At 49.8% G+C, this 23750-nt stretch overlaps 1 protein-coding gene across 7 annotated transcripts in view; it reads left to right on the forward strand.

The window, feature by feature from the left end:
* The window catches only part of slc8a1b (solute carrier family 8 member 1b), a 356896-nt gene that overhangs the window by 310491 nt on the left and 22655 nt on the right, over positions 1-23750 (forward strand). For all 7 annotated transcript variants that reach the window (XM_038799133.1, XM_038799137.1, XM_038799134.1 and 4 more), the window contains one exon: positions 9791-10066. In XM_038799133.1, coding sequence (XP_038655061.1) covers positions 9791-10066 — 276 coding nt within the window. The remainder of the gene's footprint in view (positions 1-9790; positions 10067-23750) is intronic.

The following is a 23750-nucleotide window of genomic DNA, read 5'->3' on the forward strand; positions in this document are numbered from 1 at the left end:
AGCCACACCACACTATTTCCGGGTGCGCCCGGTGCCTTATGCCTTGCTCGAGAAGGTAGAAGCGGAGCTCATGCATTTGGAGACTTTGTGTATCATCAAGCCCGTCCGTTTCGCTGACTGGGCAGCACCAATTGTACCTGTAATGAAGCCAGATGCCACAGTTTGCTTGTTCAGCGACTATAAACTTACAGTGAATACAGCTTCCCGACTCGACCGATACTCAATGCCTCGCATAGAGGACTTCTATGCGAAGCTTGCAGGCGGACCCTCGTTCACAAAATTAGATATGAGTCACGCCTACCTGCAGTTGGAGCTGGACCCTGCCTCCCGGCCATATGTAACGATTAATACACACCGGGGCCTGTATGAATATACATGTTTGCCCTTTGGAGTATCCTCTGCCTGCGCTATTTTTCAACGTTTTATGGAGGGCATTTTGAGAGGTTTACCGTGTGTTGCTGTCTACTTGGATGACGTTTTGATCACAGGGACGTCTGAGCAGGAACATCTGGAAAATCTGGAGGCTGTCCTTCGATGTTTTTCGGAGGCTGGAGTTCGTTTACGTCGCACAAAGTGCGTTTTTCAGGCGAAGGTAGTAGTCTACCTGGGTTATCGGGTGGACCGCGAAGGTTTGCACCCCGTCGCAGATAAGGTGCGCGCGATTCAACAGGCCCCCGCCCCGACTGACACTTCGCATTTTCGTTCGTTCCTCGGCCTCGTAAATTATTACGGAAAGTTCCTCCCCAATCTGGCAACTACGCTGGCCCCGTTGCACCTTCTGCTAAAGAAGAATCACACCTGGGTTTGGGGTCAGCCGCAAGACACCGCTTTCCGGCGGGTAAAACAACAATTGTCGTTGTCTGGGTTACTAACCCACTATGATATTGGAAAGCCTTTGCTTGTCACATGTGATGCATCCCCGTATGGTATTGGGGCTGTCCTGTCCCACAAGATGGAGAACGGGGCCGAGCGGCCGATAGCTTTCGCCTCCCGCACACTGACTGCAGCGGAAAAAAAGTACGCGCAGGTCGAGAAGGAGGGCCTGGCAGTGGTCTTTGCGGTGAAACGTTTCCACCAGTACGTATATGGCCGCCACTTCACTATCGTGACTGATCATAAGCCTCTGCTGGGACGTTTCAGAGAGGGTAAGCCAATACCGCCCATTGCTTCCGCACGAATCCAGCGCTGGGCTTTGTTGCTCGCTGCATACAAGTATTCTCTGGAGCACAAACCAGGAACCCAGATAGGGAATGCCGACGCTCTGAGCTGATTGCCTTTATCGACCGGCCCCATGTCGACCCCCACGACCGGTGAGGTGGTTGCGACCCTAAATTTTATGGACACCTTGCCTGTCACGGCATCACAGATCCGTGAGTGGACCCAGACGGAACCAGTCCTGTCAAAGGTTCGGCACATAGTCCTGTATGGTGGGCAGCATAGACAGCTCCCAGGCGAGTTGCGGGCATTTTCCTCCAAGCTGTCCGAATTCAGCGTGGAAGACGGCATCCTTTTGTGGGGGACGCATGTGATTGTCCCGGAAAAAGGACAGGGGCTGATACTGAGAGACTTGCACAATGGGCATCCAGGTGTGACCATAATGAAAATGTTGGCCCGGAGTTATGTCTGGTGGCCAGGCCGCGACACCGACATTGAGAAGGTGGCCCAAAACTGCTCCATTTGCCAGGAGCATCAGAAGCTTCCGCCAGCCGCGCCCCTACATCACTGGGAATGGCCAGGGCGGTCTTTGACGCGTTTGCATGCGGATTTCGCCGGCCCTTTTCAAGGATCCATATTCCTGCTATTAATCAACGCCCAGTCTAAATGGCTAGAGGTGCATAAGATGGGAGGCACAACGTCCTGCGCAACAATCGAGAAGATGCGTTTGTCTTTCAGTACATATGGCCGCCCCGAGGTGCTGGTCACGGACAACGGCACTCCGTTCACAAGTGAGGAGTTTGCGAGGTTCATGAAGATGAATGGCACACGCCACATCCGCAGTGCCCCTTACCACCCAGCTTCAAATGGGTTGGCGGAGCGCGCAGTGCAGACATTCAAACGAGGCCTCAAGAAGCAGTCTCCCGAGTCGATGGACACGAGACTGGCTCGTTTTTTGCTTTCATATAGGACCACCCCCCATGCGGTGACAGGGGTAGTTCCCGCAGAACTCCTAATGGGCCGGAGACTTCGCACCCGCCGTAGCATGGTTTTACCGGACATTGGCGCAACAGTACGCCGCACACAAGAATGACAGGGACATGGTTTTTCTCGGCATCGGCCGATTCGGCAGTTTACTCCCGGTGACCCAGTGTTCGTTCGGAATTTTGCTGGATGTGGCCAGTGGGTCCCTGGCGTAATCTTTCGCCAAACGGGCCCTATCTCTTACCAGGTGCAAGCCCAGGGTCGTCTCCAGCGCTAACATGTAGACCATGTTCGGTCCAGAAGACTATCACTTAAGATTCCCCGCCCCAGGAGCTCATTTCTACAGCCACAGAGACCAGACACAATGGAAAGTATTCCTCACGATCTTCCTCTCGTGACAGAACCGCGTGGAGATAAAGACGCCGAGATGACGGAGGCAGCAGACTCTGACTCCGAGATGGAGACACAAGACACCTCAGAGGGGGAATCCTCAGGCCCACGGGCCGTGGATGGACAACCATTGCACCGTTCATCACGGAAGCGCCGGTCTCCATCTCGTTACACGCCGCCCGATCCAGCGCCTCGTGCAAATGGGGTCCGGCCTGCGGCAAAACGAGTCTGACGCCCTCCTTCGCCAGGGTCTTCGGTGGATTCTTTGGACTTTGTGGGGGAGGGGTGTTATAACCTACCTGCTTACCATTGGCTGGGGACTAATGACAATCCCACAATCCTGTGGGAGTATGAGCTTCCCCAATGAGGGAGGCGGAGGAATCATTAGCAGACTCCCTGCATAAATAAAGCTGACCAGTTTGGAACCAGCAGGGAGAGGAGTTAGCTGCAAGGGAAGTTGCTGCTGTTGTGTCTATATATGTTATTGTAAATAAATGTTATTTCTTTGTATCCTGAAGACTCGTGCTGGATTCTTCGTGGCCCTCACAAAATCACCGATTCCCCATTTTGCTGGGGGCTAGCAGGACAGCAGCATAGAGCACCTGGCTCTATCTGCCGATATGCCCCGGGAATTGCCGGGTCCGTGGCCGCGCATGCGCACGGCGGCGGCCTGCTGCGGCTGCGCCGTGCAACAAGGCGGCCGCCACTCGTGGGCTCGGCCTGCGAAATAGCTCCCGCCCCCCCTTCAGCCGGCTTGTGCGCCCCGGACCACCCCACCACAGTGCCCCCAGCCACAAATAATGTCCCTCCCCCCCGGCTCCGGATCAGCCCTCCACCGACTGTGGCAGTGCTGGACTGAGTCCGCAGCCGCCACGCCGAGTTCCTGACGGGTGAGACCACACGCGACCCACGCCGTCGGGAACGCGGCCTGCTGGGAGAGGGGGGCCTCAGGCAATGTCCTGAGGCCATTGATACTTGGTGCGGCTTACCCCCAATTTGGTTGGGAACTGTGATTCTCCAGCTGTTCGCCGAACGCGATTTTGCCGTTGGCGGCCGGAGAATCCAGCCCAAGATCTTTTAACATGTGGACATCTGCTCTGTCCGACTGCATTCAGGAGAACAGCTAGGTTGAATGCTTACAACGTTCAATCGGTGCATCAAGACTGATAGTCCAGGAGACACGAGCAGGAAGACTAAAGCAGTTTATTTAAAATACAAAAGTACAGCTGCTATCGTGGTGTACAGAAATAGCATCACAACCCAGAATACCACCATTGGCTCCAGGTTAGGACCGGCAATGAAAGGGCTCAACCAACGAGTCCCTTCGTGGGCCTTAAATGTTTGGACCACCCGTTTGGCTAGGCCATATGAGGATAGATGATAAGATGGTGCATGGATGTGTTTATGGAATCATGGAACTTTACAGCACAGAAGGAGGCCATTCGGCGCATCATGTCTGCACTTGCTCCCGATAAAGCTACCTAGCTAGTCTCAATCCCCAGCCTAATCTTAGTAGCCCTCTAACTTTCAAATATATATCAAGCTCTCTTTTGAAACCTCCTATGTATTCAGCCTCCACCACTCTCCCAGGCAGCACATTCCAAACCCCAACAGCTCTCTGAGTAAAATAAGTTTGTCCTCATCTCACTCCGAGCTCTCATGCTGACCATCTTGAAATTGTGCCCACTAGTCACTGACTTACCAACTAGTGGAAACAGAATGTCCTTCTTTACCCTGTCAACATTGTTTAGAATTTTGAACACCTCAGTCAGGTCGTATCTTGATCTTCTTTGCTCTAAGGAGAACAAGCCCAATTTCTCCAATGTTTTCTTGTATGTAATATTCCTCATTCCTGGTATCATAACACTATGGCTTCACAGCGACAGGGTCCCAGGTTCGATTCCCGGCATGGGTCACTGTCTGTGCGGAGTCTGCACGTTTTCCCCGTGTCTGCATGGGTTTCCTCCGGGTGCTCCGGTTTCCTCCCACAAGTCCTGAAAGACGTGCCTGTTAGGTAATTTGGACATTCTGAATTCTCCCTCCATGTACCGAACAGGCGTCGGAACGGGCGACTGGGGGCTTTTCACAGTAACTTCATTGCAGTGTTAATGTAAGCCTACTTGTGACAATAAAGATTATTATTAAATCTCCTCTGCACTCTCTCAAGAGCTTTTAGATCATTCCTTAAATAAGGTGCCCAGAACTGAACACAATATTCCAAATGTGGCCTGACCAATGATTTGTCGAGGTGCAGCTTCACTTCCCTGCTTTTATACTCTATGCCTCTATTTATAAACCCTCGGATCCTATAAGCCTTCTGAACAACTGTTCAACGTGCCTGGCCATCTTCAGAGAATTATGAACTTGAACCCCGAGGTTCCTCTGCTCCTGGTCTCCCCTCAAAGTTGTACCATTGAGCCTGTATTGTCACCCAATGTTTTTCTCTCAAAATGCATTACCTCACATTTCTATACACGGTAGCACAAGTGGTTAGCACTGTTGCTTCACAGCTCCAGGGTCCCAGGTTCGATTCCCAGCTTGGGTCACTGTCTGTGCGGAGTCTGCACGTTCTCACCGTGTCTGCGTGGGTTTCCTCCAGGTGCTCCGGTTTCCCCCCACAAGTCCCGGAAGACGTGCTGTTGGGTGAATTGGACATTCTGAATTCTACCTCAGTGCACCCGAACTGGTGCCGGAATGTGGCGACTGGGGGATTTTCACAGTAACTTCATTGCAGTGTTAATGTAAGCCTACTTGTGACAATAATAAAGATTATTATTAAGTTCATCTGATAGCTGTCTGCCCTGTTGACAAGTCGCTCAGCATCAACCTCACAATTCAATATTCTCCCTAATTTAGCATCATCTGCAAATTTAGGCATTTTGCCCTCAACACCCATCTCTAAATCGTTTATGTAAATCAGAAAAAGTAAGGGTCCCAACACCGAGCCCTGTGAAACACCATTTTTATTTCATCTCCAGCCTGAGAAATGCCCATCTATATCTACTCTCTGTTTCCTATCTCTTAGCCAACTTCTAATCCCTGCTGCCAAGGACTCTGCAATGTCAAACATTTCTAATTTTCTAACCAAAGGTACCCAAGGCACTTTATCTTTCTTGCCTGAAACACACATTTTTCTCTTTTAAGGCAGATGTCTGCGTCGGGAGAATCGCCGTAAGGCTTCCTCCAAATTTTCCAGGTGTTTCTTCTCGGTGGCTCCTGAGATTAATATGTCATCCAGGTATTTTGCCACTCTGGACAATCCTTGAAGAACGTTTTCCATCACTCTCTGGAAAATATTACATGCCGATAATACTCCAAAGGTAGACCAGTATATTCGGATAATCCTTTGTGGGTATTAATAGTGACGTATTTTCTAGATGCCACATAAAACACCAGCTGAATGTATTCATGGCTCATATCTAGTTTTGTGAATATGTGGCCTCCATCCAGTTTTGTGCATAGGTCCCCGATGTATGGCATGACCGGTCTAGGCGGGGGCTCTGTTGATGATCATTTTATAGTCATCACAAAGGCAGACCAACTTGTTAGGCTTCGATACTGGGACCACTGGCACAGCTCATTCTGTGAATTGTATTGTGCATATGATGCTTATGTTCTCCCCTCACTTCAATGCAGCCTCTATTTGATGAATAGGGTGTCGAGGATGGCTGTGCCCTGAAGTTCTGGAGCAGGGCCTCCAGGTCGACATACGTTTTTCCGAGGCCTTCCTGAAATAGCTCAGAATACTTCCCTATGACTTTGTATAAGCTTCTGGTGTCCATCTCAAAAACTTGTTGCCGATCCAGGTGGATTTTGTGCAGCCAATCCCTTCTCAGAAAGATGGATCCTCATAGAATCATAGAATTTACAGTGCAGAAGGAGGCCATTCAGCCCATCGAGTCTGCACCGGCCTTTGGAAAGAGCATCCTACTTAAACCCACGCCGCCACACCATCCCAGTAACCCTACTTAACCTTTTTTGGACACTTAAGGGCAATTTATCATGGCCAGTCCACCTAATCAGCACATCTTTGGGCTGGGAGGAAACCGGAGCACCCGGAGGAAACCCACGCACACACGGGGAAAACGTGCAAACTCCACACAGACAGTGACCCAAGCCGGGAATCGAACCTGGGACTCTCAAGCTGTGATAACCACTGTGCTAACGTATGCCCTGTCCTTGGACTATTATTAAGAGGAGTCAGACCATCTGCTGCCCATGTGTGACCGGGGCACGGTGGTTCCTACGATGCACAGTGGTTCCCCTGCCTGAGGGGTGAACCTAGCCCTGGTATCTCTCAGGCCCAGGGGGAAAATGCCCACTCAGAGTCGCCTGAAGATGTGTTGCCCGATAATGGGGATGGTGGCTCCTGTGTCCCCTTCCATGTCCAGGGAATGACCATTGACCTGGGTTGATCTGGGTTGGGGCTACTTTGGGGGCAGTGTTGCAATTCAATTGCATCAGCTCTTCCTGTTCGGGCTGGTTGATTTATAAAGCCCTGGCCTGAAGTGGCATTGTCTTCTAGCCTGGGCGATGCACATTATGCAGATTCTGGCAGCTTTGCCTTGGGTGTGCCATATGACCACAGGTGCAACAGCTCTGTGATAGCAACCCGTAGTCTTCCAGGAAGGTTTCCCATCTGTTTCTGGTGTCTCACGGCCGTCCATCCCTCTCCTTATACATTGTGCCTGATTGTTGACTTGGTGGCGGGTGGGTCATGTGAGTACTGTCCATGAGGAAACTGGTTCACCTGTATGAGCTGAGGTCGCTGTAATCCATGGAACCCTGGGATTCAGGGCCCCATTTTCAGTATTTTCGCGAGACAGTGCCAATTCTATGGCTCTGGGTAGATTCCGCCAGCAGTTTCCTCTGGGTTACGACATTATATATCCCACATGCTCGTCGTTCCCGAAGAATCTCTGGGATGGACGGTCCATACAGTGTTCCACCAATTTCCAAAGTCTTGTCAGGAATTCCGTTACAGGGACAGCGCGTGGCGCAGTGGTTAGCATTACTGTCTACGGCGCTGAGGACCCGGGTTTGAATCCCGGCCCTGGGTCACTGTCCGTGTGGAGTTTGCACATTCTCTCCATGTCTGCATGGGTTTCACCCCCACAACCCAAAGATATGCAGGTTAGGTGAATTAGCCATGCTAAATTGCCCCTTAATTGAAAATAAAAATAATTGGGTACTCTAAATTGTTAAAAAAGGAACTCTGTTACATATTTTCCAGGGATTCTTCCGGCTGTGTTGAATCTATAACTTTACGGAGTGGGAGGAGGAGTTGGGGATGGCGATGGAGGAGGGGCTGTGGTGTGAAGTGTTGCAGAAGATGAATGCCTCAGCCTCGTGTGCAAGGCTGGGGAGATACTACTGGAGGTAGTGCATAGGGCGCATCAGACGAAGTCGAGGATGAGCCAGTTGAGGATGAGGGGAGGATAGTTGTGAGCGGTGTGAGAGGGGCCCAGCCATTCACGTACATATGTTCTGGTCCTGCCCGAAGTTGGAGAAATTTTGGAAATCGTTCTTCAGCATCATGTCGGTGACCTTGCATGTGGATTTACAGCCCAGTCCGTTGGGTCCATATTCGGGGTATCGGACTTGCCGGAGTTGCAAACGGGAGCAGGGGCAGGTGTTTTAGCCTTCACCTCATTGATTGCTCGCAGGCTGGTCCTGTTGGGATGGAGGTCAGCTTCTCCACCCTGTGCCTCGGTGTGGCTGTGGGATCTAATAGAGTTCTTGCACTTGGAAAAGATGCAATTTGGTCTGAGGAGGGTGAGTGAGGGGTTCCGTAAGAGATGGGGTTTGTTTACACTGCATTTCAAGGATCGGGTTACCGTCAGCTGCTGGGGGACGGGGGGAGGGGGGCGGAGGTAGGGCTTGGTTAGAGTGTCGGGGGGTGGAGTGGCTTAGGGTTTTGTGTTGGTTTGATTTTGTATTGCTGTGTGCTTAAAATGTAAAACAATTTCTAAATAAATCTATAACTTTGCAGTATCACAGATGGTTTAGCGTCATAGTGGTTCGCCACTGGGTCTATCAATTCTTCATGTCTGGGGCTGCCGGGTAGTTCAGGATTTTAATGATGCGAACATTAGGACTCCACAAATGGACAGGAGAATCACCTTCTGTCGGTCTTAGCCTTCTATGCCGTTTGCCAGAAAGGCGTATCTTTCAGTATACTGGAGCCAATCTTCTACTCCCGCATCATATGACTCGATTTTACCAAATAGTGGCATTTTCAGATTCTCTTCATCATTTTCTTACCGGAATTGTTTGTCTATGGAAAGGCCGTCCAGAGTCTTTTTCTAGATCCTCGTTGCCAGTGTGATAATCCAGGAAACACGAGCAGAAAGGCTAACTTATTTTATTGACAATACAAACATAAAGCCGTGCTCAGAAATAGAGTCCCAACCCGGGACTACCAGCATTAGGTCCAGGTTGGGGCTGGCATTTAAAGGGCTCAATTAACGAGTCCCAACTGGGTGGGCCTCCACCTGCTAGAAGGGAAACTCGCACTCCACGAGCCGCACGGGGAGATCTACTCGTGATCCCCCGTGGTCCTCGTGGGGCCTGTCACAAAAACCAATCATGGAAAACCTAACTGTATATTTCTTCTTATTATGAACTGTAAAATCCTTATAAGCCTATATTGTTACTTTGCCATAGGTACTTGAGTGTGCCTGGGCCCAGATGAATATATGTGACCATTTGGATGGTGTGTTTTCTGCAATCTTGGCATGCAATTTGTAGGACACTTAGAGAATTGGAAAAGCAGAACTTCACTTAAATATTTAAAAAAAAAACCTGTTACAGTCAAATGAGAAGTGGGATAATAAGGGAGTGATTTCACCTGCCTCACCTGGTCGTAACAACATTTATGGGGCTGAATTCTCGGTCGGTGGGATCCTCCGTTTCGCCAGCACGTAGAATCCCGCAGCCGGCAGGCGAGTGCCGCACCAGAAAGAGTGTGGCAGGATGGAGTATCCCGCCCATGATGTTTTAGGATGTTCTGTATGATGCATACGCTTCTACTGTACTTGAAAAGAGAAATCGCACAAAAGACAAAGAATAATCAGTGTGTCACTTTGTACCTTTTCAAAACGTTTTATATTGAAGACTTAAAATTCGTGAAACGATGCTCTGTGTCTGGTGATGTACTGATGCTTATTATGTGCACATGATGTTCTTACATTAAAAACTTCAACAGAGGCATTAAACAATTTATTTTCAATTTAAAAAATCCTCTGACATTTTATTTCAGGAGAAGATGATGACGATGATGAATGTGCTGAGGAGAAACTGCCTTCGTGCTTTGATTATGTGATGCACTTTCTGACTGTCTTCTGGAAAGTTCTCTTTGCAATTGTACCGCCTACGGAGTACTGGAATGGCTGGGCCTGCTTTGTAGTATCCATTTTGATGATCGGCGCGCTAACTGCTGTTATTGGTGACTTGGCTTCCCATTTTGGCTGTACCATTGGACTGAAGGACTCTGTTACTGCAGTAGTGTTTGTTGCACTGGGAACCTCAGTTCCAGGTAAAAAAGCTTTCATCGTTCTTTGAATATTTTTAATACTTTGAATATCTTTTGGATGCCAATTAATTTTTACAAGGCAAGTATCTATTCTAAACTCTCAGTCAAGAAGGCAGTTGTTTGCAATTCTTCACATTTCTGGTAATTAAGGGTAGAGTAGTTCAATTCGCTGTATAAATGTTCCCTGAATTTGGCTTCTAAGTTATAAATATCTCCTCAACATTTTTCCGTGGGTCCATAGATTCATCAACCTGAAACGTTAATCCAGCATTTTCTGTTTCTTTTTCAGATTTCCAGCATCTGCCCGCAATATTTTGCTTTTGTTAAATTTATTCAATCATAAGCAGAGGATCCTGCGGTGATAGTTGCTGGAAAGTCAGTGCCTTAAACAAAATCAAAGAAAAATTATAAATGCTGGAAATCTGAAATAGAAGATCAAACGAATTTCAGTAAATACGGGGCGCGATTCTCCGCAAATGCGGCGAGTCGTTAAGGCTGCCGTGAAACTGGCCGTGTTTCACGGCAGCCTCCGCGCCCCCTCCCAGGACCCGATTCTCCCCCCCGGGCGGGGCTAACAGCGGGGCCCCGTGAAGCACGGCATCGCGGGCTTAGCGACCGTCGCTAAGTCCGCTCGCCAAGCGACACGCCGGCTGACGTGCACGATGACGTCACCCGCGCATGCGCGGATGACGTCATAATGCAGACGCATCAAACCCGCGCATGCGCGGGCCGTCATGCCCCTCAGCCGCCCCGCGGACTGATCCTGCGGGGCGGCGGAAGAACAAATAGTACGCGGGTATCGGACCCGCTGCCCGCGATCGGTGCCCACCGATCGCAGGCCCATGCCACCCTTGGCACGGCTGTGGTGCGGCCGTGCCAATCGGTGCCATGGTTGTCCAGGACGGCACTTTGCGGCCGTTTTCACGAACGGTGAGAGCAGGTGTGATTGCGTTCGAGAAAACTGCCGCAAAGGCCTGGGAACTCGGCCCATCGGCCTGGGGAGAATCGCTGTTCGCCGTAAAAAACGGCGAGCAGCGATTCGTGTCGTGGGGCGGCCGTGGGGGGGGGGGGGGGGGGGAAATAGCGGGAGGGCGTGAAAATTGGCGGGAAGGCCCTCCCGCTATTCTCCGACCCGTCGTGGGCAGCGGAGAATCGCGCCCAAGAGATGTGGGCATTCCACCTAGTCCCACATTCAAACTCTTGATTGGAGCATATTTTGAGGGGTGAGAGTTCATACATACACTGATGGGCCATATTTTGTAAAAGTGGCTTCACCTTAATCTAAACTTCACTACATTATCCACCTGCTGTGTCAGTTAAATCGATGTTGCTCGTTCTATAATTGTGTCTCGTTATATGATAATCTGTATATAGTTCATGCTACTGAAATCCCATGATTTTGGTCACGGTAAGTCGGAGAATTCTCTTTACCTGCCTCGGACATGCTATCTTTTCTGTCACCTTCTTCCGTCTCCCTCTCTCTCTCTCTCTGTTGTCTCCTTTTACTTTTCTCCTTTTTTTCTGTTCTGCCTGTCTTCTCTAGCATATGTCTTCCCTTGGTGAGAGTTGCTGATGGTGTAATTTGGAAGGTGACATTTCTGGTGGTGGTTACAGGGCATTGAGCATTCGACATGTAATGAACCATAGATTACAGGCAGGGAATGTAAGAACAGGCAGTTGTCTTTGCTCCCATATCTTTTAATATATTGATCAATCAATCTGAGTGCTCAAAACTTCCAGCGGTTCAAGAAGGCAGCTGACCACCTTTTGAAGGGAAATTAGGGATGGACAATAAATGCTAGCCGAGCCAGCGAAACCCGGATCTCTTGAATGAATAAAAAATAAATGGATCTGGCATTTGCAGCATTTTTGGGGAATGAGTTCTACATTTTCCCTGCTCTTTGTGTAAAACAGCAGCTTCCTGATATCAATCCTAAATGGCCTTGTTCTAATTGAAAGATTATTTTCTCCTCTTCTCGATTCCCTTTCCAGGAAGAGGAAGATACGGCACAGCCCAACTGCGTCATTTAAGTTGCAGGTCATTTACAATCATATTTACTGGTGGTGAATGTGGGATTCTGGTCAGGGAGGGATCTGGCTGAAGCGTATGGAGATTTTGGGTCTTTCCAATTTAAATAAATAATTTAAATAATACCGATAGTGACATGTAAGCTCTTCAGGCTCTACCCTGTTGTTCAAAAGACCATTCTCAGCTGAACAGTGAGTTCTCACTTCAATACGTTTGTCTACTCTCAATTAGACTGTGTCCCTGCAGGCCCTCTGAGAGTGTTTAGCATTATAGAGGAAATTTATCTGTTAAATTCAAAGATTCCATACAAATTCAAATATTCCACGGGAGAGATAAGCCAATTTGTTAACCAATAAAAACAGAAGATTCTGGACCAGTAAGCAGAAAGCCAGCATGAAGGTGACGGGCTGAATGGCCTCCTGTGCTGTACCCATTTTCTGATTCTACTCAGCAGGTCAGGGCGGATCTGCAGAGAGAGATTCTGCCTGGCCAGTAGAATATTTCCAGACTTTCCTCACTCTGTTTCAAATTTCCAGCATCTGCAGCAGTATTTTCCTTTTATAACATGGGAAAGGATTTTACAATTTTTTTCAAAAATGCTCCAGGCCAGTAATTTCTTAATGCCTGCAGATTATAAAACTCAAATATGCTCCCATACATCACAAAGAAGTTTTATACCTCGGATCTTTGGAAGCCCTTTGCACCTTGTGGGCTTAATATACTTTCTATTGACAAGCTCTTCTTTGCATTCCAAATGTAATTTATTTTCGCCATGGCTTTTATCAGTTTACAGTGACTGGCTGTTTTGTAGTATCTTCCTCAGGGAAATAATTACCACTGTTTCTAACTGTATTTAACTCTGATGCTGTCAAATAGCATGTCTCAAAGGTCACTATCTAAATCGGAATCCGAACTCCTTGACTTGCCCTTCCTCTAACTTCCACCCTTCCCAGTAAAAGCAATATTTCTCTGCAACTGCAGATGAGAATTTGTCTGTGAGTTAATATTAGTTACAATTTTATTTTTGAAGTAAGAATTCATAAAGTCACATGAACTAGGAGCAGAAGTAGACCATTCGGCCCTTTGAGTCTACCCCGCTATTCAATAAGATCACAGCAGATCCAGTTGTGGCTTCAACTCCACTTTTTTGTCTTCCCCCCCCCCCCCCCCCCCCCCCCCCACCCTCCCATAACCCTTGACTCTCTGTCAATCATAAATCTCCCGAATTCAGCCTTGAATATATTCAATGATCCAGCCTTCACTACTCCCTAGGAGGAGAGAATTTGTGCTTCGCATGCTCTAACTCACACTACGTTCTCTTCAGCCATCACCCCTATATTCACTGACCTATGTTGGCTTCTGGTTAAACAAAACCTTGATTTTAAAAGACTCATTCTCACTTTCAAATCCCTCGCCCTTTCCTATCTCTGTAACCTCCTCCTCTGTAACAGCCACACAATTGTTATGACTCCCTGGACTGGTGCACAGTCAATTCTTGACCCGGAATCACAATACAAGTGAATTAACCAATGATTCTTAGTAAAATATCCGGGATAGGATTCTCTGTTGGTCAACGCCAAAATCGTGAAACGCGATTCGGTGGAGAATCGGTTCCGATGCCAAAATCGTGGCAGGCCCTGATCGTCACCTCGACAACGGGTCAGTGCGTACCAGAACACACGTACAGTAAACACCGTTTGGATATCATTAGCGGGCCCGACCCGGTATTCTCCGGGGCCTCCGCGATTCTCCTCCTCCGATGGGCTGAGTTCCCGATGGATGCAGTTCACTTGTGCTTTTAAAAATCGTGAAACCAACATCATGGCTCATGTGTAAGAGTGTGGAGGTAGGACACAGGGAGACGCGACCGTGGACTGCTGGACCGGACACTGGCCGGGCTGGCTGAGGTGGGGCGGGGGGCCTGCCAGGCCCGGAGATTGAGTGGGGTGACGGGGAAGGGTGTTGTACCTAAATGCGCGCAATACACAGAACAAGGTAAATTAGCTTGTTGCGTACATTGAAATTGGCCGGTACGATGTTGTGGGCATCACAGGGATGTGGCAGCAAGGGGATCACGGCTGGGATCTAAATATCCAAGGATATATGTCCTATTGAAAGGACAGGCAGATGGGCAAAGAGGGCGGGGTTGCATTGTTAGTTAGGAATGAAGTTAAATCGATAGCAAGGTGAGATATAGGACCAGAAGGCATAGAGTCTCTGGGTAGGTTGTGGAATCGCAAAGGTAAAAAGACCCTGATGGGAGTTATGTACAGGCCCCCTAGCAGTAGTCAGGATGTGGGGCAGAAAATAAATCAGGAGATAGAAAAGGCATGTAAAACAGGCAATATTACAATAATCATGGGGGACTTCAATATGCAGGTGGACTGGGAAAATCAGGTTGATAGTGGGTCACAAGAAATGGAATTTGTGGAATGTCTAAGAGATGCTTTTTTGGAGCAGTTTGTGACAGAGCCTACTAGGTAACAGGCAATTCTGGATTTGGTGATGTGTAATGCGGCAGACTTGATTAGGGAACTTAAGGTGAAGGAACCCTTAAGGAGCAGTGACCACAATATGATAGAATTTACCCTGCAGTTTGAGAGGGAGAAGCTGCAATCAGATGTAACGGTATTACAATTAAATAAGGGTAACTACATGACATGAGGGAGGAGCTGGCCAGAGTTGATTGGAGAAGGAGCCTAGCAGGGAAGACAATGGAACAGCAATGGCAGGAGTTATAGAACATAGAACGATACAGCGCAGTACAGGCCCTTCGGCCCACGATGTTGCACCGACATGGGAAGTCAAAAACTAAAGGCCATCTAATCTACACTATGCCATTATCATCCATATGCTTATCCAATAAACTTTTAAATGCCCTCAATGTTGGCGAGTTCACTACTGTTGCAGGTAGGGCATTCCACGGCCTTACCACTCTTTGCGTAAAAAACCTACCTCTGACGTCTGTCCTATATCTATTACCCCTCAACTTAAGGCTATGTCCCCTCGTGCTAGCCACCTCCATCCTCGGGAGAAGGCTCTCACTGTCCACCCTATCTAACCCTCTGATCATTTTGTATGCCTCTATTAAGTCACCTCTTAACCTTCTTCTCTCTAACGAAAACAACCTCAAGTCCATCAGCCTTTCCTCATAAGCTCTTCCCTCCATACCAGGCAACATCCTGGTAAATCTCCTCTGCACCCGTTCCAAAGCTTCCACGTCCTTCCTATAATGAGGCGACCAGAACTGTACGCAATACTCCAAATGCGGCCGTACCTGAGTTTTGTACAGCTGCAACATGACCTCATGGCTCCAGAACTCAATCCCTCTACCAATAAAGGCCAACACACCATAGGCCTTCTTCACAACCCTATCAACCTGGGTGGCAACTTTCCGGGATCTATGTACATGGACACCGAGATCCCCCTGCTCATCCACACTGCTAAGAATTTTACCATTAGCCAAATATTCTGCATTCCTGTTATTCTTTCCAAAGTGAATCACCTCACACTTCTCTACATTAAACTCCATTTGCCACTTCTCAGCCCAGCTCTGCAGCTTATCTATGTCCCTCTGTAACCTGCAACATCCTTCCACACTGTCTACAACTCCACCGACTTTAGTGTCATCTGCAAATTTACTCACCCAACCTTCTGTGCCCTCCTCTAGGTCATTTATAAAAATGACAAACAGCAACGGCCCCAGAACAGATCCTTGTGGTACGCCACTCGTAACTGAACTCCATTCTGAACATTTCCCATCAACCACCACCCTCTGACTTCTTTCAACTAGCCAATTTCTGATCCACATCTCTAAATCACCCTCAATCCCCAGCCTCCGTATTTTCTGCAATAGCCGACCGTGGGGAACCTTATCAAACGCTTTACTGAAATCCATATACACCACATCAACTGCTCTACCCTCGTCTACCTGTTCAGTCACCTTCTCAAAGAACTCGATAAGGTTTGTGAGGCATGACCTACCCTTCACAAAACCATGCTGACTATCCCTAATCATATTATTCCTATCTAGATGATTATAAATCGTATCTCTTATAATCCTCTCCAAGACTTTACCCACAACAGACGTGAGGCTCACCGGCCTATAGTTACCGGGGTTATCTCTACTCCCCTTCTTGAACAAAGGGACCACATTTGCTATCCTCCAGTCCTCTGGCACTATTCCTGTAGCCAATGATGACATAAAAATCAAAGCCAAAGGCTCAGCAATCTCTTCCTGGCTTCCCAGAGAATCCTAGGATAAATCCCATCAGGCCCCGGGGACTTATCTATTTTCACCTTGTCCAGAATTGCCAACACTTCTTCCCTACGCACCTCAATGCCATCTATTCTAATAGCCTGGGTCTCAGCATTCTCCTCCACAACATTATCTTTTTCCTGAGTGAATACTGACGAAAAGTATTCATTTAGTATCTCGCTTATCTCCTCAGCCTCCACACACAACTTCCCACCACTGTCCTTGACTGGCCCTACTCTTACCCTAGTCATTCTTTTATTCCTGACATACCTATAGAAAGCTTTTGGGTTTTCCTTGATCCTACCTGCCAAAGACTTCTCATGTCCCCTCCTTGCTCGTCTTAACTCTCTCTTTAGATCCTTCCTCGCTTCCTTGTAACTATCAAGCGCCCCAACTGAAACTTCACGCCTCATCTTCACATAGGCCTCCTTCTTCCTCTTAACAAGAGATTCCACTTCTTTGGTAAACCACGGTTCCCTTGCTCTACCCCTTCCTCCCTGCCTGACTGGTCCGTACTTATCAAGAACACGCAATAGCTGTTCCTTGAACAAGCTCCACATAGCCAGTGTGCCCAACCCTTGCAGCCTACTTCTCCAACCTACACATCCTAAGTCATGTCTAATGGCATCATAATTGCCCTTCCCCCAGCTATAACTCTTGCCCTGCGGGGTATACTTATCCCTTTCCATCACTAACGTAAAGGTCACCGAATTGTGGTCACTGTTTCCAAAGTGCTCACCTACCTCCAGATCTAACACCTGGCCTGGTTCATTACCCAAAACCAAATCCAATGTGGCCTTGCCTCTTGTTGGCCTGTCAACATATTGTGTCAGGAAACCCTCCTGCACACATTGTACAAAGAACGACCCATCTAATGTACTCGAACTATATCTTTTCCAGTCAATATTTGGAAAGTTAAAGTCTCCCATAACAACTACCCTGTTACTTTCGCTCTTTTCCAGAATCATCTTCGCCATCCTTTCCTCTACATCCCTAGAACTATTAGGTGGCCTATAGAAAACTCCCAACAGGGTGACCTCTCCTTTCCTGTTTCTAACCTCAGCCCATACTACCTCGGAAGAAGAGTCCCCATCTAGCATCCTTTCCGCCACCGTAATACTGTCCTTGACTAGCAGCGCCACACCTCCCCCTCTTTTGCCCCCTTCTCTGAGCTTACTAAAACACCTAAACCCCGGAACCTGCAACAACCATTCCTGTCCCTGCTCTATCCATGTCTCTGAAATGGCCACAACATCGAAGTCCCAGGTACCAACCCATACTGCCAGTTCCCCTACCTTATTTCGTATACTCCTGGCATTGAAGTAGACACACTTCAAACCACCTACCTGAACACTGGCACCCTCCTGCGAAGTCAAATCTGTGCTCCTGACCTCTATACTCTCAACCTCCCGTACCCCAAAACTACAATCCAGGTTCCCATGCCCCTGCTGAATTAGTTTAAACCCCCCCCAAAGAGCACTAACAAATCTCCCCCCCAGGATATTGGTGCCCCTCAGGTTCAGATGTAGACCATCCTGTTTATAGAGGTCCCACCTTCCCCAGAAAGAGCCCCAGTTATCCAGAAATCTGAATCCCTCCCGCCTGCACCATCTCTGTAGCCACGTGTTTAATTGCTCTCTCTCCCTATTCCTCATCTCACTATCACGTGGCACGGGCAACAACCCAGAGATAACAACTCTGTTTGTTCTCGCTCTGAGCTTCCATCCTAGCTCCCTAAAGGCCTGCCTGACATCCTTGTCCGCTTTCCTACTTATGTCGTTAGTGCCAATGTGGACTACGACTTGGGGCTGTTCCCCCTCTCCCTTAAGGACCCGGAAAACACAATCCGAGACATCACGTACCCTTGCACCTGGGAGGCAACATACCAAACGTGAGTCTCTCTCGCTCCCACAAAATCTATCTGTGCCCCTGACTATTGAGTCCCCAATTACTAATGTTCTACTCCTTTCCCCCCTTCCCTTCTGAGCAACAGGGACAGACAGGGACAGTTTTTGAGGGTTATTAGGGAGGCACAACAGAAATTCATCCCAAGGAGGAGGACAAGGCATCCGTGGTTGCCGAGGGAAGTCAGGGACAGCATAAAGGCTAAAGAAAAAGCATACAAAATGGTGAGGATTAGTGGGAAACCAGAGGATTGGGAAGCCTTTAAAAGCGAGCAGAGAACAACTAAAAAAGCAATAAGGGGGGAGAAGATGAAGTACGAGTGCAAGCTAGCTAGTAATAAAAAGGGAGCTAGGAAGAGATTTTTTCAATATATAAAAGGTAAGAGAGAGGCAAAAATAGATATTGGACCACTAGAAAAAGTGGCTGGAGAAGTAATAATAGGAAACAAAGAAATGGCAGACGAGCTGAATAGTTACTTTGCATCAGTCTTCACGGTGGAAGACACCAGTGGGATGCCAGAGCTCCAGGAGAACCAGGGGGTAGAGGTGAGTGCAGTGACCATTACTAAGGAGAAGGTTCTAGGGAAACTGAAAGGTCTGAAGGTGGATAAGTCACCTGTACCGGATGGACTACACCCGAGGGACCGAAAAGAGATAGCTGAGGAAATTGTGGAGGCATTGATGGTGATCTTTCAGGAATCACTGGAGGCGGGAAGAGTCCCAGAGAACTGGAAGGTGGCTAATGTAACACCACTGTTTAAGAAGGGAGGGAGGAAGAAGACGGGAAATTATAGGCCGGTTAGCCTGACTTCGGTCATTGATAAGATTTTAGAGTCCGTTATTGACGATGAGATCGCGAAAACTTGGAAGTGCATGGTAAAATAGGACTGAGTCAGCACGGCTTTGTCAAAGGGAGATCGTGTCTGACAAATCTGTTAGAGTTCTTTGAGGAGGTAACAAGCAAGTTAGACAAAGGAGAACCAGTGGACATGATTTATTTAGATTTCCAGAAGGCCTTTGACAAGGTGCCGCATAGGAGACTGTTAAATAAGTTCAGAGCTCATGGTGTTCAGGGTAAGATCCTGGCATGGGTAGAGGATTGGCTGATTGGCAGAAGGCAGAGAGTGGGGATAAAGGGATCTTTTTCAGGATGGCAGCCGGTGACTAGTGGTGTGCCTCAGGGGTCTGTGCTGGAACCACAACTTTTTACAATATACATTAATGATCTGGAAGAAGGTCCTGAAGGCACTGTTGCTAAGTTAGCAGATGATACAAAGATCTGTAGAGGGACAGGTAGTATTGAGGAAGCAAGGGGGCTGCAGAAGGACTTGGACAGGCTAGGAGAGTGGGCAATGAAGTGGCAAATAAAATACAATGTGGAAAGGTGTGAGGTTATGCACTTTGGAAGGAGGAATCTAGGCATAGACTATTTTTTAAATGGGGAAATGCTTCGGTAAGCAGAACCACAAAGGAACTTGGGAGTCCTTGTTCATGATTCGGCAAATGCAATGTTAGCATTCATGTCAAGAGGGCTAGAATACAAGGCCAGGGATGTACTTCTGAGACTGTATAAGGCTCTGGTCAGACCCCATTTGGAGTATTGTGAGCAGTTTTGGGCCTCATATCTAAGGAAGGATGTGCTGGCCTTAGAAAGGGTCCAGAGGAGGTTCACAAGAATGATCCCTGGAATGAAGAACTTGTCGTATGCGGAACGGTTGAGAACTCTGCGTCTGTACTCATTGGAGTTTAGAAGGATGAGAGGGGATCTTATTGAAACTTACAGGATACAGTGAGGCCTGGATAGAGTGGACGTGGAGAGGATGTTTCCACTTGTGGGAAAAACTAGAACCAGAGGACACAATCTCAGACTGAAGGGACGACCCTTGAAAACAGAGATGAGGAGGAATTTTTTCAGCCAGAGGATGGTGAATCTGTGAAACTCTTTGCCACAGAAGGCTGTGGAGGCCAATTCACTGAGTGTCTTTAAGACAGAGATAGATAGGTTCTTGATTAATAAGGGGATCAGGGGTTATGGGGAACAGGCAGGAGAATGGGATGAGAAAATATCAGCCATGATTGAATGGCGGAGCAGACTCGATGGGCCGAGTGGCCTAAATCTGCTCATGTGTCTTATGGTCTTATTTATGGAGCAGGGCCAGGGTGTCCCGCCACGGGACTGGGGCGGTGCCCAGGCATGGACCACCGTTATCACAGCCATCTTACTGCGCAAGGACTGACCGCTCACCTTGGCCCCTGGTTCTGCACTGTGACACTGGCTGTATGGGTGACCCCATCCTCCAACCTCTGCCACACACCCGCCCCCTCACCCACCCAGGACAATACCCACAGTAGCCCCTACATGGGCCTTGGAGCGAACCTCTGGTGAAGACAGTGCAAGCGGACGGTGCGCCTGGCATCAGGGACGGACTCCAGGGCCAGAGGCCCCATGGTGCTGGCCACCGACGGGGCCAGGGTTGCGGGAATGAGGTGAAGGGGGGGGGGAAGATCACAAGGGGGCAGAGTCTGCAGCTCCAACCTGGTTGGGCACGAGGGTTGGGCACCATGCTAACATGTCAGCCTTTCATCTTCTGCAGACAATGGATATTGGAATTCAACCAGTAATGGTGGCCTTCCTGCTAGTCACCCTGGCAGCCCTGGGGGATGCCCTGCGGCTGTACGAGCTGGAGCTGCTCAAGGAATAATAATAATAATTCCTTATTGCCACACGTAGACTTCAATGAAGTTACTGTGAAAAGCCCCTAGTAGCCTGGCGTCTGTTCGGGGAGGGAATTGAACCTGCGTTGCTGCCTTGTTCTGCATTGCAAGCCAGCTGTTTAGCCCACTGTTCTAAACCTGCCCAGTATAAGCTGCAGCAGCGGAGCATGCCACAGGGGGACAGATAGCTGCCTCCCATGATGGACAGTGAACCGTCCAACAGGCTGAGAAGGAGGCGGTGCCAAGGAGGCGCCGCAAGAGACCTCGGGCGCGATTCTCCGCTCCCCACGCCAGGTGGGAGAATCGCGGGAGGGTCGGGCGACTCACGACATGAGCACTGGCGCCCCCCCCCCCCCCCCCCCCCACGTTTCTCCCACCCCCCCCGCTCGGAAGAATCGCCGGTCGCCGTTTTTCACGGCGACCGGCGATTCTCCGGTCCAGATGGGCCGAGCGGCCTGCCGTTCACGACGGCGGCAACCACACCTGGTCTCTGCCGTCGTGAACATGGGCGGCAAATGCTCGGTTGAAGCTTGTGGGGGGCGGAGAGGGGAGTGAGCACCACGGCCGTGCTCGGGAGGGGACTGGTCCGCGATCGGTGCCCACCAATCGTCGGGCCGGCGTCTCAAAGCGACGCACTCTTTCCCCTCCGCCGCCCCACAAGATCAAGCCGCCACGTCTTGCGGAGCAGCGGAGGGGAAGATGGCAACCGGGCATGCGCAGGTTGGAGCCGTCAGCCGTCGTGACGTCAGCCGCGCATGTGCGGGTTGGAGCCGGCCAACCTGCGCATGCGCGGCTGACGTCGCGTCATTCTCGGAGCGCCGCCTTGACGCAAGCGTCAAGGCCCGGCGGCCGCGAGTTACTGAGCGCCACTCCTAGTCCCCCACTCCTAGGTGGGGGTGAATAAGGTGCGAGGAGCGGCCTCCGAGGCCGTCGTGAAACTCGGCCGAGTTCACGACGGCCTTCCCGATTTATCGCGGGAGCGGAGAATTCCGCCCTCCATGTACTGACACCGCTTGTCATTTGAGGACCTATTGGACCAGGCATTCTGTCGAAGACTCCGGCTGAGCAGAGAGACAGTGCAACGATTCTACCAGATGATGGCGTACCTGGCACCACAGGGTTATGGGGGGAGGACATCTGCTCCCGATGACTGTCAAGGTAACGGTTGCCTTGAACCTTTACCCAATGGGGTGGGTACCTGTCCAGGATCTCTCAGACCTCGGTGCATCCGTGGCATCACGGAGGACCTCTATGCCCAGGCGGCTCAATACATCTACATCAATGTGGATCGAGCCCACCAGGCTGCTCGGGCGGCATGTCTAGTCCAGGGGGTCATCGATGGGATGCATGTCCCTTTACGAGCACCTACAGATGACAGGCCGCTCTACACCAGCCGAAAGGGGCAGCACTTGATGAACATGCAGCTGACATATCACCATCAGCTATGCATCATTCACCTCTGCGCCCGCTACCTGGGCAGTGTGCACGACGCCTTCATCCTGGCACACTCACGATTCCTGACATGTTCGAGGCCCCCCCCCCCCCCCCCCCCCCCCCCCGGGGGAATTGGCTGCTGAGCAGCAGGGGCTTTGCACTGCGGCCGTGGCTGATGACTTCTATCCGGAGACCACAAAGATGTCCGCCCATAAAGCAACCATGAGCGTAATCGAGCAGTTCTTCAGGCTCCTGAAGATGAGGCTCAGGTGCCTGGACCACTCTGAAAGGGCCCTCCAGTATGATGCTGGGAGGGTCGCCCGCATCGTGGCAACCTGCTGCATCCTCCACAACATCGCTCAGCAGACGGATGATGTTCTGGAGGAGGAGGATGAACACCAGGTGGGGGAGGGCGAAGATGGGCAGGACATGGAACCCAGGCAGGCACGAGAGGATGCACGACTTGTGAGCCAGGGCCAACACACATGGGATGCTCCGATCGATCATCTCCAGGTTCACCTACCTGGGTGGGGGGGGGGGGGGGGGGGGTACTGGCCTGGGGCAATGGACACCTTATTCCACCCCCTCATTCCCACAGGCCACCCCCCTGCCAGCAACCTCCTCCATGATACATACCTCCTGCGCTATGGGGTGGGGGCCCTGGATTGTCACTAACAGCGGGTCTGGTCCATGCGATGGAGTCTGAGGACAACCCGTTCTTGGTGCTCCGCATCGTATGCCAATGTCTGACTCCTGCCCACGGTAGCACATTCCACCGTCTGGGTGAAAGCTCCACGATTGCTGGGACTGTTTGTTCCAGAAGCCTGAAACGCGTCTGGATGGCAGCTAGTTCCTGGGGTCGGTCTGCCCTCCGACTGTCTGCCCCCTCGTGAGTTCCTCCCTCCTCCTGCTGTACCAGATCAACTTGTGGTGAGCACTAAATAATGTCCCAGAAGCCTCTTCACTAAAGTGTCCAATTGAGCTGAGTGACTCTGGGACGGTGGAGGGTGTTGGAGACAGCTGTGACGGAAAGTCAGTGTCATCCTCCGACTCAAGCTCCAGGGTCTCCTGAGACTGGTGTCCGAGCTGCTCCCATGAGTCACTGATAAAGGAGCTGCGCTCTGAAAGCTCGTGATTCCAAACACACCTGTTGGACTTTAACCGGGTATGGTAAGGCTTCTTACTGTGCCCAGTCCTTCGCCGACGTCTCCACATCATAGTTTTAGAAATGCAATGCTCACTGCCTTTCTGGCGAGAGAGTGTGTGTGAGTCCTGGTATTTGGCTACATCCTGTAATGGTTTTCCTGTAGATTCATTCATCCAGGTTATCTGCAGTCTCAGGAATAC

The sequence above is a fragment of the Scyliorhinus canicula genome, chromosome 6 (genome assembly GCF_902713615.1).
Source record: "Scyliorhinus canicula chromosome 6, sScyCan1.1, whole genome shotgun sequence".
In the NCBI taxonomy this organism is placed as follows: domain Eukaryota; kingdom Metazoa; phylum Chordata; class Chondrichthyes; order Carcharhiniformes; family Scyliorhinidae; genus Scyliorhinus; species Scyliorhinus canicula.